At 39.0% G+C, this 19,128-nt stretch overlaps 1 protein-coding gene across 1 annotated transcript; it reads right to left on the reverse strand.

The window, feature by feature from the left end:
- Positions 1-2,879: 2,879 nt before the first annotated feature.
- LOC113011416 (GRAM domain-containing protein 2B-like) lies at positions 2,880-10,798 on the reverse strand. Its single transcript, XM_026150989.1, has 13 exons — positions 10,584-10,798; positions 9,804-9,947; positions 9,608-9,653; positions 8,942-9,011; positions 8,585-8,688; positions 8,170-8,256; positions 6,743-6,814; positions 6,577-6,636; positions 6,381-6,471; positions 6,178-6,234; positions 5,993-6,074; positions 3,949-4,059; positions 2,880-3,247 (listed from the first exon to the last, which is right to left on the reverse strand). Exons 1-13 carry the CDS (start codon positions 10,622-10,624, stop codon positions 3,232-3,234), a joined length of 981 nt encoding a protein of 326 aa, XP_026006774.1. The 5' UTR covers positions 10,625-10,798; the 3' UTR covers positions 2,880-3,231.
- Between the last annotated feature and the right edge of the window lie 8,330 nt (positions 10,799-19,128).

Genomic DNA, 19,128 nt, shown 5'->3' on the forward strand with positions numbered 1-19,128 from the left:
CACACACATACACACACCCGCACACACACACATACTGTCTCATACAGTATATTTACACATTTATATATATCAGATCAAGCATGACGAAAGCAGGTCTTAAGTTCAGCACTATTGTACAAAGTATCCAAAGTGTAATAAGGGTATAAAATGTAAGTTTCTGTGTCTTCTTCATTACTATAGAGTGTGTTCTAAAGGCCAGCATCAAAGATACAAGAGTCCTGTTTGGACTAACAGGCCCTGAAAAAAAAGCATGAGAAGGTGCCTACTGCACAGCAGACCCGCCGGTGTCAGTGATAGCAGCTGCGTTTTGTCAAAGGGAACATTTACTGAACTAGCACTGATCTGATTACTTCATTTTGGGAGTACCAGTGGGGCTTGGTAAGCAGCGGAGCAGAATTACTGAACACCACTCAACTTCCTGTTAATTGTTTTTAAACTGGGGAATATTCCCGGTTTCATCTTGTGGCTTTTTTTTTTTTTTTTTTCTGTCTGATATTTGAATAACGGAAAACTGCTACCTTCTCGAACCAGGGATCTGAACTGTCGGATGAATTTGAGAGTTATTTATTTCCTCTCTCTCTCTCTCTAGAAGTAAACAGTGTCTTTGAGTTTTTCGTTGACAGGTCGAGTTATCAGGGAATCCTCTGTATCCACATCTCACTCATGGGGTCAAAGAAACTGTGTGGAAACCTACCGTTTTATTGATGCACCACTATAGTTGATGTACATTGTATCCTCTGGCCTTGAATGTTTATTGATGTGGTGGGGGTTCGCGGGTGGGGTGGGGCGGGGGTAACAGTGGGGAAAAAACCGAAACTGTATGCATGTCTGTTGTGTTTTGCGGAGCAAATGAGGGGGTGGTTCATTATCTATCGTGTAGTCTGCGGGAGGGTAAAGCTGAACTCACGGCATTGAAACATTGAAGCGCTTTTTAAAAATGAAAAAAAAAAATGGGACATTTGAATTTTTTTATCGCTGATACTAACTGATGTGTTGTTGAGTTTTGTGCTAGAGTGGGGCAGTGGCAGGCGGGCGGGCGGGTGGGGCTAGATAATATTAGTGGACTGTTTATATGGTTACTGTACTTACCTATTCTATTCTTTGTATTATGATTTGTAATTTTATGTTGCTTTTTTTGAACTGAGAATATGATGTAATGAAATTAATTCATGGGACTGAATCTTGACCTTTTTATGGACAACAAAATAAAATCACTTATTTACAAAAAGATACAATTGGTAGGGTTGATTTTAGACAGTCATTGCATTTTTCCAAAGTCAATAAGTTAATAGGTTGGAGTACAAGACCTGAGAGGCAGCGTTTGAAAAATTACAGTACATATTGACATAAAGATTTGAAAGACATGTAGAGCTTTAAATAAAAATAGCATGTAATATAATTTATATTGCATTTGCACTTTATCTAAAACTTATGTACCTAAATATAGTTTGACACATATAAGGTACTGCGCAAGAGTCTCGAGCTGTCCCTCAGTTCTTTATATTTTGCTTCCAAGCAGTCAGACTCTCATTGAACCTTTTCTTGAGAAATAATTCTCCAGGCTTTCTCAAAGTCTTTGGACGTTTTCAGTCTGGCCCTTGTCCCTGGCCATTTTCAATTTGTTCTTATCTCTAAGAAAATGCCAACAATAACACAGTTTAACTAGCATAAAATAGTTTTTTGGGGGGTACAAGGTGATTCTCAAAGAACTATTAGCCAAAAATCACAGCATATCTCTGCATGGTGTGCAGTGTGCTTTTAAAGATTTGTAGGAAACTGACAAGTGTCAGGCCTAAAAAAAAAACTATTGATGAGCAGTTGAAACTCTGCCCTTAATAAACAGCAGAGAGCTGACCTGGACCTGATCAGAAATGGTCTCAGTGGAAGGATGGCTGTCAAGAAGCTGTTCTTAATGAAGAGAAATGGAGAAAAGGCTGAGTTATGGCAAATTACATGCAGAAAAATGCATTTTAGAAAGTGTCTGATTGCTACAGCATCGTTTTTCAGCCCGACAATGATCCCAAACACACTACCATTGCAGGAAAAGCAAACCTGTACAGAAAAACTAACAATGAAACACTATCAGTCATGGATTGGCCTCAACATTATTGAAGCAGTGCAGGAACATCTTGACAGAACAAAACACAAGGCAGCCAATATCCAAAGAAGAGCTTTGAATGTCCTTCAAGAAGCCTGGAGAACTATTCCTGAAGACTACTTAAATTAATTACAAGAAAGCTGCCTGTGTTGAAGAATAAAGGTGATCATAACAAATATTGATTTTAACCCTTGTTAGAATTCTGTCGTTGCCTTTCCATTTATATTAGCAAATTCAAATAAATTGCATAAACTTTCCATTTTCCTGCCAAAATAGAAAGAAACAAAAGGTGGTTGGAGACTTTTGCACAGTACTGTTTACTACATACAATTTATGAAGGGTTGGGCATGAGTCATGGAGCAGTCAAGGAAAACACTGGCCAAAATGTGCACAAGCCCTGTATGAAATAAGTTTAATGATGGGACTAATGAACCACTCACTGACTGTGTTTAAATATCAGAGCCTCAAGTCGGTGTGAAAGTGCAGTGAGTGCAACTGAAACAAATCTCATCTCTCGTCTGCGTTTAATGGAAGCGACTGCCCTCTGCTGGCTAATTCTTGTCATTACCAGCCTTCTTCTAAAGCATGCCTACGGATTCCAGCAGTTCATGAGCGCAATATGGGGCCCTAAATTAATTCTTTAACATCAATTTAAATCAAGTAACAAATTGCTTCATTTATACTCTTCTTCATCTTCAGTTTGTTGTCAATGTTGCAGATTGTGTTGATTCCAGGAAAAAAAAAAAGAAAAAAAGAAAAAGGACAGCCAACTACTGCTAGCTGAGCTCAGCCGTTTATCAGCCAGCAAATAAACATGGCTTCAGCAGACTGCCTCCATATGGCTCCATGCAGGAGAGCCTCCCCTCACTTTCTGATCAGTCAGCAGAGAATCAATGTGCTCCTAACAGAAAATATTGTCCTCCATCGGTCATCCACGTCGTTCACCACATGTGGCCTCGATTCAGACACACCAACGCTGACCTCCGCCCTCTGTAGAACATCGTGCTACCACAGGAGCTCCATGTCTACTCAGTGTGTGTGCAATACTGAACATTTCTTTGGACAAACAACAGCAGAACAATGGTACAGTATGTACAAAAAGGATCATAGCAGTCAAAGATCTCAGCCAACAGCTATGTTTCCTGGTACCTGGTTAAAATAAAACAAGGAGCAAGCATGAGACAGAGAGCAGTGGTGGGGCATGTACTAATCTTTTAATAAAGTAAAGTGGCAATCTTACTATATGAAAATGCAAATGAAACTCCCATGTGCTTGAAATGGTATGTAATAAAAAAATACTGAAAATGTAAAAACAAAGTCTTTAACTGCTTCAGGTTGACTCTAATTATAGATGCAAGCCGGTTAAAGTGGAGATAATTTGAACTTAAAATGCGAGGTAGCTCAGCATCTAATTATGCCTCGTACGGCGTAATGACATGTTTTCCATGAACAAATCGACATCTAAACACAGCCTCACAAAATCAGAGCAAAAATAAAAAAGCTGAATATTTTCCTCTAAAACTAGAGGACAGTATCGATACATTTTGAGTATTTTGCCCATGTAACTTATTACATCCATTCCCATTACTAAAACAATTTAACTACAATGAGATTCAGGCGTATTTTCCAGCCTGTTGCAAAGCATCATTTCACTGCCTACAGTTTAAAATGCATAATCCCGAGTGGGTGTGATTCTCCTTGGAAGCCTATTCTTTTCCTTGTGTTATTGTTAAGAACCAGTAAAACTGGTCTCCAAAAAAAAAGTCTCCAAAAACCGGTTTGAGACACCCCCCCCTTCCTCAACAGATTTCTTTTTGTGGCTTCCCCTTTGCGTGCATGTGTCAACTCACTCTCTGTGATGTGAAGACCAGTCAGTCAAAGCTCCCAAAGAGTTCAGCTGCTCCTGCAGCGCTAAAATCCTTAGCCCGATGTATCCGGACACCAACAGGAGCAACACCAGCCTACAAACACCCACAGTAAAGTCTTGAATGTGTGTTGTGCAGGAAGAACTACAGCCTGAGAGTCTAGGATGAGTACATGTTGTACAGGACTAACAGCAGGATATCAGAGACTTGGATCTGTGTGCAGCCTTGATAACATTTCCACAACCAAGGTTTAGATATTTGTCTTTCCTGGAGAGTTTGCAGCCATTCCAGTAAATCAGTATGAGAAAAAAAAGCATGCCAAGATCCAGTAGATGTGTGAGTGCTTTTGCAGTTTTATACCTCAAAAATATGAATTTTGGTCTGCTGAAAAATTCTACATAAAGCAATAGCTCATGGTCCTTTTTTCCCTTCAAACCTTCAGTGTTTTAGGATGTACAGTCAGTTTCAGTCAAACTCACAGCTGTGACTAGAATCGTGTTGTCATGGACCCTGGGTTTTGTGTTTTTATGTGATTTCTTCTGATTTGAGAAGTGATTCATGTTTAATTATTTATAGTTTCCTGCTTTTACCCCCTGAAAGTTGATTCTGTTTATCTGGACGTAACGTTTTCAGTGGGAGAAACGTTTCATCACTCATCCAAGTGACGTCTACAGTCTCTGCTGACTGCAGGTTTCCCCAACCCCAACCACTGATCAAAGACCTTGAGCAGTGGTTGCTGATCAGTGGTCATGACAATTTGCATATTAATGATCAAGAAGCTGACCTCACAGCCTAATGTTCCTTCAGTGGTGCTAGTTTCAGTCATTGTGCAAATGTACTGTTTATAAGATTGGGGAAACCTGCTGAGAGTACAGAAGTCACTTGGATGAGCGACGAAATGTTTCTCCCACCAAAAATGTTACGTCCAGATGAACAGAATCAACTTTTTTTGGATTTCCTTACCTGGATGATTGAGCATGCATCAAGAAAACTTTTCCCTTTAGTTCCTAGTTAACCTAGATGACCTAGATGACCTAGATGACCTAGTTGACCTAGTTGACCTAGATGACCTAGATGACCTCGGACTAATTAGTTCCTTTTTTGTGTTCCCATCATGTTCCTTCAGTCTTGTCTGTATGTTTGTCTTTTTGTTTCACTTTAATCTGATCTCCCTGTACAGTTTTGTCTCTTGTTTCCTGTTGTATTTTGCTCATCTTATTTCTCTGTGTCATGTTTCACGTTTTACTTCCTTTGTCTTGTTTTGTTGATTAGTTTCAGCTGCCCTCCCACCTGTTTCCGCTCCCCTCATTATTATAGTTAACTAAATATAGAGGAAATATCCTGGGTTTTATTATCTGTTAGTTCGGTAAAAATTTTAATACGGCTTTCCTGATGAGACGTTGATTGATGCCTTTATTGAGACAAGACCGTGAGGGAATTGCTTTTAAAACGTTCCGTGTCTTTATTGTAATACCTACACTGATTTTCCTAAATCTCGCCTCTGACATATGTCACTCATACAAGATAAAACTAAGACTGAAATGGATAAAAACTACACTAAGGGTAAACATTTAAAAAGAATAAAAGAAATAACTGAAAGGTGAAAATCTACGCTGGAAACTAAACTGAAATAAAAACAAAAAGTCAAAATCAAAGAAAAATAAAAGCTAATTAGAAAATGTGAACTTATAATAACTCTGGTCGGAGTCCCTGGATGTTGTGTTTCCTTACCCTGTGTTGTCCCTAAAGATCTTTTTGCACTCTTGTGTATTACCAGCGATAAAGCCGATTTTTGAATTTATTCCTGTTTCCCTGAGTCCTGCGTTCAGGTCCACAATCTGCCTTCCACATAGCTGGTCTATAACACAGAAGCTGGGTGAAGGCGCCGTCTTTAAATTTCTAATCTCCTTCCACATCGTTACTGTTGAGATGACCCTAATGGTACATCATGTTTTCTTCCTTCTACAAAGAAACTGCTCACTACAGATTTCAAGCAGTATTTATCTATGAATCTGAAAACTATACTCACAGCACCATGTAGATGTGGAAGACAACACTGAGAGTCTTAAGTTCTGGCAGTTGTGCAATGAACCTCCAAATCCACAGTCCAGCTGACATAGACCAAAAAAACAAATAAAAAAAATTAATACTTGTTCTACAATCACACGACTCTGTATGGCCGCAACATGTGTGTGTTTGTATTTGAATACACACCGCTGTCTTCTTCATCTATTATGCTGTTTTGACGAGTGGAGTTGGCTGTGCTGGGGCCTGAAAAGACATTAAGACAAGTAAGCTCAGCAATTAAACCCCTTAATGTAATTTTTTCAAATAGAAAAGTGAACTTTAACAGTTAAAGTCAAAACCATTAAGCGGTGATGATCACCCATCAGTGCTCTTTAGTGTCTTTCCTTTACCTTCACTGGACGTCTGAAGAAAGCTGGTATCAAGAGAGTCACTGCTCGGAAAATCTACACGGTCGTCCAAACTGGAAAAACTGGAGAATTGCTGACAAAGAGAGAGATGCCATAAGATAATTTATCACTACGCAGTATGGCAAGATAGTCGCTAAGCTGCTACAAGATTCCTGCAGCTGCTGAGCGTCAAACCTACCGGATTGTGAGCTTCGTTCTCTGCAACGGCCAGATGAGGGCTGCTGTTTACAGCCTCCGCCTGTTCGAAACAAATGAAAAACAAGTTCAGAAAAAAACAACAGCTCGTGTTAGCCTGAGAAATGATGCCTGCACCTGCATGTGTGTCCGGGGAGCAGCAGCAGTACCTGCGCATATGAGCACACACTTTGGAGGAGTTTGTAACACTTCTCACGGTTTCTCAAAGACACAAACGAGTACTGAGGGAGAGAAAACAAACAAGCAGAGGAAAGGCTTAAATCTCAGTGTTTCCCCGGAAAGTTAATCTGCAATGTTAGCTCGACAAGCTGTCAGGCTCACTGCAGGAGGCCCGATCACAGTTAACACACTGTCCATCATTTCCTTTTACCAGCTGCTAAACCAACCGGTACATTTGTGTCAAGTCAAGAATGAACACTTATTTTTGGAGATCTCGTCATTTGTAAATAAATGAATGCTACCAGATGCTACATTGTGCTGCTGGTTTCTAAATGAATTTTGCGCGTACACAGTAGACAAAGTAAAACACATATTAAGGAACACATAATACACATTATAAAAGGTAAAAACTACACAACAAGCAGTCTGAGAAAACAAATGTCCACCAAGGCAGCTCACTCACTGAGCAGCGTTTACTTCTAAGGGAATAATATAGATTTTTCTGTACATTCATCTTGTTTTCTTTGTTCTTTTTAAACATACTTTAAGAATTTTGTAGTGCAGACTTCTGTTAATTGGCCTGTTTCAACCTATTTTAATTATTTTCATTGTTTTTTTTTATTTATTTGGAAACACTACATGTGTAATATTTGTTTTATTGTTTAGTAAAAAAAAATTACCCATTAATTACCAAATATAAAGTGAAAAAAGTTTTGTATTTAAACGGTTATAACCTGTTATTCTAATGTACGTAAGAAAGTCATAATAAAATTATGTCCTTGGTGGCTGTAAGCCAAATTTTAAATGACTGTTAGCATGACCTCAGTCTACACCTCTACAGAGTTTGATCAGAATTGATCAGAATTAATTCAGAATTTTTTGAGCTATCGTGTTTACAGACAGAATGACATGCACGCATGCAAAATGCTAACACAAGCATAACCTGTGTGGTGGAGGTAACCAAAACCTCCCGATCATCCATGCTTACACGAATCAACTTAGCTGAACTCAAAAGTATCCAGTTAAAAAATTATGTTTTCAGTTTTTTGAGGCCCTGCGATAAACTGGCGACCTGTTTGAGGTGTACCCCGCCTCTCGCCCTGTGGTAGCTGGGCGACCCTGATAAGGATAAGTGGAAGAAAAGTGCTGGATGGAGTTCTTTGAGTTGTAGGTAAGAAGTTCAACAATAAAGAAAGGTTTCTGCTTTCACAACTATAATTCCCTTTAGATGTAAACTTCGTCATTGAGGCCAGAAACCCTGACAGGGTTCCCCGTGATACTGAGCACCAAAGCAGCCAGCTTATTAGAGAGCAACTTAAGTTTCTGATAGCTTTTGATTTAAATACTTAACCGCAGAACTACACTTTACATCTGTAATGCAAAGACTCAACTGCTACTTTTAAAGGTGTGTGCTGACCTTCTCTTCAGCAGTCTGTATAGAAAGCATAGACAGGGCTGAGCCATGTTTCTTCACATCCTTTATGCTGGAAACAGGAATCACCACCTGCAATGTATGAATGGTAATGAGTGTGGTTTTCTTTAGAAACTTACAGAGCTCATTACAGTAAAATGACATGCCAAACGTTCACAAAGTGAAACAAGCAGAAACAAACCCCAGAGCAAGTTGCTGTGTCGTTCTCTCTTCAGGTATGATAAATGCTAAAAATCCTAGTGAAATACCAGGATTTGGACTTGTAATGCTGACTGCTCCACTGTATCTTTATCTAGAAAATCCAAATGATCTCCCTTTGATTGTAATTTTGCAGCTGGGAAAGTCCAAGTACTGCAGCTCCTGCCATCACATTTCAGTGTGTGGCGTAAGTTTGAGTTACCTTGGTGTCTTTGAGCAGCACAGATGAGTAGAAACACACATGGTTCTGAGAAACAAAGAGTTTTCCGTGATACAGCACTTCCTTCTGCAGGGAACACGTGAAAGCTGCAACAGATACACACAGTTCGAAGGCATTAGGTCACTGTTTCTAAGGTGATACCCACACAACACCAGAGCCATGACTGCTGAAACATTTACTGAAGCGTTTCGGCCGTGCAGTCACCCCAGACCGCTTGGAAAACAAAGCATTAAGTGGCACTTCATCTGGCAGCAAAGACATCGGGGACACTCTGCGAAGCCATTTCCATAATCAATATTCGCAAATGAGTTACAACCTCTGGACCTCAGCTCAGCTCACCGTGTGCCAGGCTGTCCCACACAGGAATCTCTGGAAACAGCTTGTTGAAGCTTTTATTGTGCTTGAAGTACTGCAGGGAATAAAGAAACAAAAGGTTTTCATTCAGACTTGTTTCAGATACAGAAGAAGAAGAATCAGGTTTGTTAACTGACTTCGAGACCTGCACTCAGCATCAGTATACAAACTTTTGAGCTGCCAAGCTTGTCATCAAACATTTACTTATTTAAACCCTCCAGCAGTTAGAATTTGCTTTGTCTCTGAATACCTGGTAAATGGCCAATAACCAGCCTGCATTGAACTCTAGTTTAGATCACTCGTGGCTCTAAATTGTCTACTTCCTCATTCATGTAGTTGATAACCATGTGTATCTGATGTTACATTGTAAAGCTTTCCCACCTGGGATGTCCGAAAATGCTACGAGAAACTAGCTTGAAACTCAGCCCTGAAGCAAGAAGATAAATAACAACCTAAAGGTAACCACAAAGCCCCTTAAATCCAAGTAGAGCGTCATATTCAGGTAGGTTTCTTGCATTCACTTTGTCACATTGCTTTCATGTTGGAACATAACGCATTGCCACTGTGAAAACATGATTCATGGCCGCCTCAGTTCCTGTGCTGTGAATAAAAGGGAACAAGAAGGAGCAGGGTAAAGGGAAGCAGGCTTACGTGATCATCTGATCGCTGAAGATTCTCCTCTGCTATGGTCTGCTCTCTGATGACACAAAGGCACAATAGTAACACAAATGAGATAAGGATGTTTTCAGGGAGATATCTGACAGTCTGTGCAGCTTTAACATTTTAAACCATCCAATACTTAGTAAATACCCCCCCAACCCTGTGTAGTGATGAAGGAAGACTCTACCTCAGGGCCATGTTGGAGTCAAGGCTGTGATTTAGTTGGCCCTCCAGTTGTACTGCGTCCAGCATCGTGCTCTGTTTATTTTTCTTTGTACTAGATCTAAAACTGCTTCTTCTCGTGCCAAAAATATCACCTCCTTCCACGATACTGTCCCAAGAGACCAGGATATAAATGTCAGACTGATGATCCAGCTTTTATATTACCCACAGACACACGCTATCAATATAGAACACCAAAAAGGTAATGAAATCACAGCAAAATAGAAATTAATGCATTTCTCCCTGATGGATGGGTGCCAGCTCCTGCGTGGCGATGGGGAAACTGTTACAATCTTCAGCTATTTTGTTTGCATCAGTCACAGAATGACTTTTCACAACGATGAATGGAGCTCATCAACAGGTACAAGAAAGATCTGTTCGCCATCAAAGCACTCTTGAACATTAACAAGGTACAAGAAAATAATATGCTGTTCCTACACTCTCTTCCAAGTCCTTGAGCAGCCTTTTAAGCACCAGCTGTGCCAACTTTCTGACTGTCTGCCTCGCAGACCGGTGGTTAGTCTGCTGTCTCCGGGCAACTGACTTGGCTCTCCGGAGGATGGTTTTACTTTTGCAAAAGCAGCCGCCACAAAGCCCGAGCACAATGAAAAACTGTACTCTACAGCTGGTATTTAGAGTGGCTTTTTGTTTTTACACTGCACGCTTAAAAAGTCAATATCACTGTCAACCGATAAAACATGTACATTAGGCACAAAGGAGGAAATGTGATAAGATAAACACTCACCCAGAGCTGTCCAGTGAGAATTTCCTGTTTTTCAGAGTCATGATGGAACATAAACAATTCCGGCTCACGCACACACAAAGTCATACACTCGAATACATAGTGTAACTGTATAACTTTATGTCTGTAATCCACGTTTACTGGCTCTGTGCAGGGCTTTGCTTCTCTTGTATTTCCTGGAAATGACTCTAAATCACCAAGGGCCAGGTGAACACAGATGAGAGAAAAAACAAAGGACAAAGACAGCCTCCTGACGGCTGCCTTTTAATGTTAACCAATTAGCTGTGAGAGGTGGAGCTTTGCATAACAAAACCAATCAGTGAAGGAAGGAGGAAAATCTACACTGATGCAGAGTTTGCTCCTCATAGGAAGATCTTTCTATGGGCGGCACTGTCTATGTTCACCCTTTGACTTAGAGACACACCTTCTAGACCCACACGCATCAGCACACACAATGAGAAGGTATGCAGAGACAACCGTCATGAGATTTAGATATGACAGTAACATTGTTGTCTGTCATGCAAAACCTTCAGCCTGCATAGATTAATATCACATGGAAAGAATGACGGACACACAGCAGAGGATAGCGTGACATGACATATTTTTATGTAAATATTGCATCACTGTACAGACAGTAGCTTAAAAAAGATACTGCCAACCGCCAGTGCTACCACTTTTGAAATCCTACGATGCTTACTTTTTGTGTTATTACATTTACAGGATTTTCCCAAAAAATGGACTTCTGAACTTTAGGACACTGAGATTCAAACTTGTCTGAGATTTTAGTAGATACGCCTATGGTATCAATTTGAAAATCTTACACCGCCACGTTCTCCAGTTATTGCATTCACAAGATTTTCTGAAAACCTGCCCTTTAACCTTAAGGCCAAGGTGTGCAAGGTGTCCAAAACTTGTCCAAGATTTTTGGTAAGAGAATTTTGAAAAATGTGAAAATCCTAGGTAACTTTCTTTTTAAATTATTGCATTCAGACGATTTTCAGAAAAGAGATTTGAAGATTTTTAGTCGATCCAGTCGATCCACCCATCGTATAAATACCGCAAAAAATTTCCAGGCCTATCTACATTAAAATGTTATTGGCCTTACTTTTTTGTTTTTCTTTCTCAAACTCGATTCAAACATAATCTTCAGAAAGTCATGTCTCCTTTCCTATAACATACCTGCAGCTTAGGCAAAGTTAAGGAAAATCCATAATATGATCCAAAAAGGCCCAAAAAGCACAGTGTACTATATGTAACATGAAGAAATACTGTTTGATTTTCCACAAAATTACACAGTGCTCAAAATGACTATATTACTTTGTATAATTAGTGTCTCCTTTCCTGTAAAATACCCAGTTTAGATACAACTTAAAATTAGTTATGCACAACTTAAATTTACTTACTGCATAATTATTTCCTTGTTTCTTGTAAAAATATGACTTGTTCCAGTGTACCCACCTTTTAAATATAAGGCACATATAATTACCAGGGACTTATACCAGGTAGTTAAATGGAAGACATGATTATAAAGTGTTACCAAATCATTTGGTCTTGAAGTAATGAAAAAGTAGAATTGCTGATGCTTGCTAACTTTTCCTTAAGAGTCTAAAAGAAAAAGCTCAACACTTTAATTAGTAATTTACAGCACAGGACTGTGGGTGATTTATGAATGTTGTTGCTGAAGGTGATTTAAAGACTGCAAAAGCTGAAGCTAGCGCCTTTTTCCTGATGTACATGATTCATTTGCTGTGTGTTTAATTTATATCGTTGTGTTTAGTTCATTAGTTACTGCACACTGTTCTTCCAATGGCACAGTTGATTTCACTGCACATTATCTAATAGGATGACAAATAATTTTTTGATAAAAGTCATTTTATACAGTTGTAAATAAAGTCCCTTTCTACCACCGTAACAGGTGACATTACACGTCTCCATTAATTTTCTTAATAGCATATCCAAGTTAGGGTGCAGGGGGTCCTGGGGCCAGAGGCAGACATATTGTATTTAAGTTGAATTTTCTTGAAATTAGCATTTATTTGAGTTTTATTTTATAATAAATTTGTACTTTCAATGGCGTGTCCAGTGGGGTGGCCTGGGGGGGGGCACAGGCCACCCCCCCAACCAGACTGGCCACCCCAGGTGCCACCCCGAAGATAAAACAATAAAATTTAATGAAATATCAAATGTACGATTATGGTTTCACAGTGAAGCTCAGATATCCGAGTGTAAGTGAATGTAGCATCGGCTTCTGCACTATGCGCATCATGTTAGCAAAGGTAGGAGAGCCAAGCACGAAAGACGGCACCGCAGAAAACATTTTTTCGGCGAAAGATTAACTAGTTAACATAGCTGGACTGGCCATCGGACGTTTGCATGGTGGGCTGATGACTTATTTTTTATTTTTTATTGTAATGGCATGAACAATGAGAGGTGGTGGATTGGCCAGATGCAGGTCGATGTGTAGAAATAACTCCGTTGTTTGGTGGTGGCTATGACGGGGCTTCCACAGAGGCAACAGGTGGATGAGGGAAGCAGCCGCCAGTCCGAGTGTCAGGTGAACTGAACTTAAGGTAAGAAGTTATGACCTGCAGTCTATCTGGGTCAGATATAAACTAAGTTTAGGTGCAGTTTATTTTCATGTTGCTGACTTTTTACTGTCAGTTGCAATAACTCATACTGCGTTCTAGCCAGTTTGACGGAGTTTTTATACAGCTGGGTGGGTGCTATGATGTTACTGATAGTGAACTTTATTTTATTCATAAAGTTAGTAGAGTTGCCAACGGCTCCTTAAAAAAATGGAATGGTCCCTCATTCAGAGAAAATATTACGCGTTTCGTATTGAGCTGAGAAGAGACGCAGTTTATCCCGGACTTTAGCTAGAATGGAAAAAAGACACAAAACTGGATTTATTCTGTCTTTACGCTGCACAGCTGCCTCTTCTCTCATTCTCTCCCCCTCCCTCTCCTGTTGCTACTTCAATCATGAAACTGATCAATGATCAGCTGATCGGCTTTTCTCTCTTGTTTGTTTATCGCCCACTTTGCGCCAGAAAGAGGAAACCAGCAGATATTGCGCTAAACAACAGCAGCACGTTTAAGCTTGATCAGCTGTTGTTAGAATGTATTTAATATTAATTTCTAGTATCAGCTGATGTTTGCTGGAGCCACAGCTGTAAAGCTGCTGGTCATGATGTCTGTTTAGATATGTGGTGAGAGGGAAACATGAAGATGAAACCAGGAGATGTCCTTACTGAATCATCAGAGCTGAACAGGTGATGGAGAAACAGGTTTACCTTTTAGGTGACATGAATGAGTTGAAGTTATCAACTGTTTCTGAGAGATAAATAACACCAGGATCCTTTTTTATGTAGCTGACAGCTGGTAACTGTGCAGGGGCGGGTCTAGCAAAGTTTTGCCAGGGGGCCAGGTAGGGCATTAACAGGGAAAGGGGGCACAAAGAAATACTTTTCTTTCTTATTCTCATTTAAAATGTCTAGTTTTTATTAAATAATTATCTAAATCTTACAACCAAAGTTTTTATCTGACGTAAAATGTATAGAAATCATACATATACCATCACTGTCACAACAGCATTTGTTTTCATTCAAAGTCTTTATGGCTTTAATACCTGGTGGGTCGGTCTGTAGTAAAAATGCCCAATTTTTTTGTCCCAGTCCAGCCCTGCAGGTTAATACTGGTAGTGTCACCATGCCAGCTGACTGTATTTTATCATCAGCCAGTGTTGTTCTTTATCAATATTACCAAAGTTTACCATAAGGCAGCATAGAAAGTATTTACTTGCTTTCAGGTTTTATTCAAATGTTAGTCTTTTCAGTTGTTTCCCCACTTTTTTCCTGTTTCAAAATCAAACACCAGTTTGTGAGAAGATTATCTTCTTTTTTTAACAGGCAGATAAAGTTTTGCATTGGCATTGGCTAATTTGTCAATTGTTTGTTACAAATGTTCGTATTTTAATTTTCAAAAATATTTTTGCCCAAAACATATGTGCACTATATGTCAGTAAAAATACTATGCAAATATTGTTGTCCTTGACTGCTGAGTAAACACTGACAAAGCACTGATTGTATCTCTTGTACTTTATCAACGCAGTATCTAAAAACTTTGCACCGTAGTGGTTAAAATCTCATTCTAATAAGAGTTAAAAGTGCATTTGGTTATTAGGTTTATAGGATTATTGAATTATGGTTAATGGTTGGTAGAATTTTTTTTTTAAACATTATCTGCCAATTAAATCTGCCACCCTTCTCCAAATCTGTGCCCCTACCTGCCCCCCCCAACAAAAATTTTCTAGACACGCCACTGAATGGTCCCTCATTCAGAGAAAATATTACACGTTTCGTATTGAGCTGAGAAGAGACGCAGTTTGTCCCGGACTTTAGCTAGAATGGAAAAAGACACAAAGCTGGAGTTATTCTGTATTTACAGCTGCCTCTTCTATTGCTACTTCAATCATGAAACTGATCAATGATCAGCTGATCGTCTCTCTTGTTTGTTTATCGCCCACTTTGCGCCAGAAAGAGGAAACCAGCAGATGTCACGCTAAACAACAGCAGCACGTTTAAGCTTGATCAGCTGTTCTTAGAATTTATTTAATATTAATTTCTAGTATCAGCTGACGTTTGCTGGAGCCACAGCTGTAAAGCTGCTGGTCATGATGTCGGTTTGTATATCTGTTTGTATATCAGTAAGATGTCCTTACTGAATCATCAGAGCTGAACAGGTGATGGAGAAACAGGTTTACCTTTTAGGTGACATGAATGAGTTGAAGGGAAGTTATGAACTGTTTCTGAGAGACAAATAACCCCAGGATCCTTTTTTAGGTAGCTGACAGCTGGTAACTGTGCAGGGGCGGGTCTAGCAAAGTGTTTCCAGGGTGCCAAGTAGGGCATTAACAGGGAGAGGGGGGCACAAAGAAATACTTTTTTTTTTATTCTCATTTAAAACATCTAGCTTTTATTAAATAATTATCTGAATCTTGCGAACAAAGTTTTTATCTGACGTAAAATGTATAGAAATCATACATATACCAAAAAGACTGTACATCACTGTCACAACAGGGTTTGTTTTCATTCAAAGGCTTTATGGCTTTAATACCTGGTGGGCCGGTCTGTAGTCAAAATGCCCGATTTTCTGTCCCAGTCCAGCCCTGCAGGTTAATACTGGCAGTGTCACCATGCCAGCTGACTGTATTTCATCATCAGCCAGTGTTGTTCTTTATCAATATTACCAAAGTTTACCATAAAGCAGCATAGAAAGTATTTACTTGCTTTCAGGTTTTATTCAAATGTTAGTCTTTTCAGTTGTTTCCCCACTTTTTTCCTGTTTCAACATCAGACACCAGTTTGTGAGAAGATTATCTTCTTTTTTTTAACAGGCATTGGTTTTGCATTGGCATTGGCTAATTTGCCAATTGTTTGTTACAAATGTTCGTATTTTAATATTCAAAAATGTTTTTGCCCAAAACATATGTGCACTACATGTCAGTAAAAATACTATGCAAATATTGATGTCCTTGAATGCTGAATAAACACTGACTGATTGTATCTCTTGTACTTTATCAACGCAGTATCTAAAAACTTTGCACCGTAGTGGTTAAAATCTCATTCTAATAAGAGTTAAAAGTTCATTCGGTTATTAGGTTTATAGGGTTATTGAATTATGGTTAACGGTTGGTAGAATTGTTTTTAACATTATCTGCCAATTAAATCTGCCACCCTTCTCCAAATCTGTGCCCCTACCTGGCCCCCCCAACAAAAATTTTCTAGACACGCCACTGTGTACTTTTACTCCCTACATTTTATCAGAAATGTCGGGTTCGTTTTTCCACAATAAATAAATAAATGCGAACAAATTATATATATGTATGTAAAAGAAGCAAGGTTGCAGGTAATTTTTCTAATAGCTCAGCAAATGTGGGCAAACACGCGACCTGTTTGTGTACAAAGGTGAAGTTAAAAGTAAAGGTTTCGCTCCTGTAGTTCCCAGACAGAGAAAAGAATGTGAGATAAAATCACTCCAAGATACAGAAAGATATCAGAAAGACAAAAGAGGAAGATACGAGATTATTTTTTAAACGTAAGCACTACTCATTTAGATTTGATAAACCAGTAATTTCAGTTGTTTTTTTTGTTTTTTTTGTACGGATATCGAAGCTACACAAGATTTGTTGCTGAAGTTATGTTGTTTATACAGTGAAACATCCTGCAAAACAAATTGAAGTATACTAACGTATTATTTTTTAAAGACTGCATGAAATTTCCAGGCAGTTTAACACAGGCGGAGGTATTGTGGCAAAGTTTACACTTATGCATTGTGTGAGACTTGTGCAGAGTGTCTGTGGTGTTCATGGTCAGAGTTAGGTTACGTTTAGATTCACTCACTGAATTCCACCTGTATATTAGCTTTATACTGTCTGGAGGCTAAAAATCAGCCGTGTTAGCTCATGCAACATCTTTCTTTCTTTTTTAAATGAATGTTATTCAAAAAGGGGCTGTCAGTATTGCCATTTGATGCATTGTACCAGAGTTAGCTGATAGCTAATTTCCATGCATGATTACACGTACAATAGATCACCATAATAAAATATCATAAAAAAAAATCGGCTTTGTTCACATTGGAAATTACTGTAGCTGTTTCTAACTGTTTTTCTCCACCTGCCAAACCCCACTTTAACCTCTGGGTCTATTCATTTTTCTATTTTAGCTTTGAAGGGAAGGTCACCCATCTACAATGCAGGCAACAGCAAAAATAGTTCCTTTTTTAAGTTTCTCTGCTTGTGTTCTACGCAACAGATGTTCAAGCTGGGTGCATTCATTAGAATTGGATCTAAGTTGCATTAATATTAATGTGACATGAGGTTCAGATGGCTTGGCAAATAAATAAAGATCTACTTTTTCTTGTATACTTTCAGTACTTCTTTACTTTGACTCGAGTGAACAAGTCGAATCAGTTTGACCATTTTTTAGAATTTTTAAGTCCATCTCACAGGGCTAATACCACACACACCTAAAGCCAATTTAAAATACCAAATTAAAGCAGCATGTCTCTGGAATATGGGACAAAAGTGGTGCAGACACAAAGAGAACTCACACAGAGAGGAGCCAAGCAGGAGGCTTCAGCTGCTGTTGGGAAATCGCACTAACCTCTGCACCCCGGTGCCATCTGCAGACCACCTTGCAAATTAATGAAATATTAGATTGTCAAAACAACTGTGCTCTTCTGCATCGCGGCATATTTTGATATGCGAGAGGGGGAAAGCACAGGTGTAAATAATGAAGCAATGTTTTCTTAATGAGATGTTGTAATGAAACAGAGCCACAACCTCTGAGAACTGAAACAAAAGTGTCTGCTCTGACAGAGGATCTTAGGAAATCTCTTTGTTTTTGTATACAAGTTCAAGAATGAAAATAAAGTTTATACAGTTGCATTTTCTAGTAATATGCAACACACTTTAGTATTTATTTCGCCCACTTATGTACTGCATGTACATGCAGAGTAATACTGCGTATTATGGAAGCAGTGAAGAAGTTCTTGCGGTAGAAAGACTGTTTCTGTTATGAAGTATAAAATCAACTCAGGTTAAGGATCTTTCTTTGGTTTTCTTTTCCTTCCTCCTCCACTGAGCAGCCAGTTTGTTTTTTTGATGATCAGATTTTCCTTAGTGATAACTGCTATAAAAAGAAAGGTAATCAAAGAAATTGTGTAAACATAAAAGTTTTAATTTAACTGAGTGTTTTTTTTTAACCTGTACAGTTTATGAGTTTTTAAAATGTACCGACAGAAAAACGCTATGTACAATTAATGTCAATCAGAGTGAAATTAAATTCAAGCATATGTGTTTAAATAATTCACATAATAGGAATTTTTCAGCCCTAACGCTGACACCATCACGGGTGCTTCACACTGACTGCTGTGACTTGTCTGTAGGTGTGGAACCAACTGGGGCACAAAACCGTGTACAGGCAAATAATGTTGATTTTGTAACATACCTGACGTGTTTTAACACATCTCATTAAGGACGTGCACCAGCATGGAGTCATGAAAGCGCATGTAAACGTGCCTTTCATGGACAGAACAATGCATTTCTTGACTTTCCCTTTCTGTTCCTCTGTGCAACATTTAACAGCAGTGAGGGGTTGGCTTTTAGAGAGATTTCAAAGAAATAGTAAGTTAACATTTGGCCCCGTCTGATAAGAAACAGTGTAAGATGCAGCAGATGTTCATATCAGACCGATAACAGTCAGGAACAATGAGGATGGCAGGCAGATTTTTCAGATTTAGTCCAGACGTCAGACACGTGTAGAGCTCTGCCTAGGACAGGCAAGTTCGTGAGCATTAGTGAACAGCAGTTGATAATCTCTTTGTGCATGGCATGTGCTTTGAAAACAGACCCTATCACTAATCCGAGGAGCAACATTCCTGATGAAAGGAAAGTAGTCTGTCCAGTCCTGGTTTCCGTCACTATCTGCCATAAATTCTGGTTTGTTCAATCCATATTTTTGACGAGTGGCTTTAAATGGATGGGGTGA

Source organism: Astatotilapia calliptera, chromosome 18, assembly GCF_900246225.1.
Source record: "Astatotilapia calliptera chromosome 18, fAstCal1.2, whole genome shotgun sequence".
In the NCBI taxonomy this organism is placed as follows: domain Eukaryota; kingdom Metazoa; phylum Chordata; class Actinopteri; order Cichliformes; family Cichlidae; genus Astatotilapia; species Astatotilapia calliptera.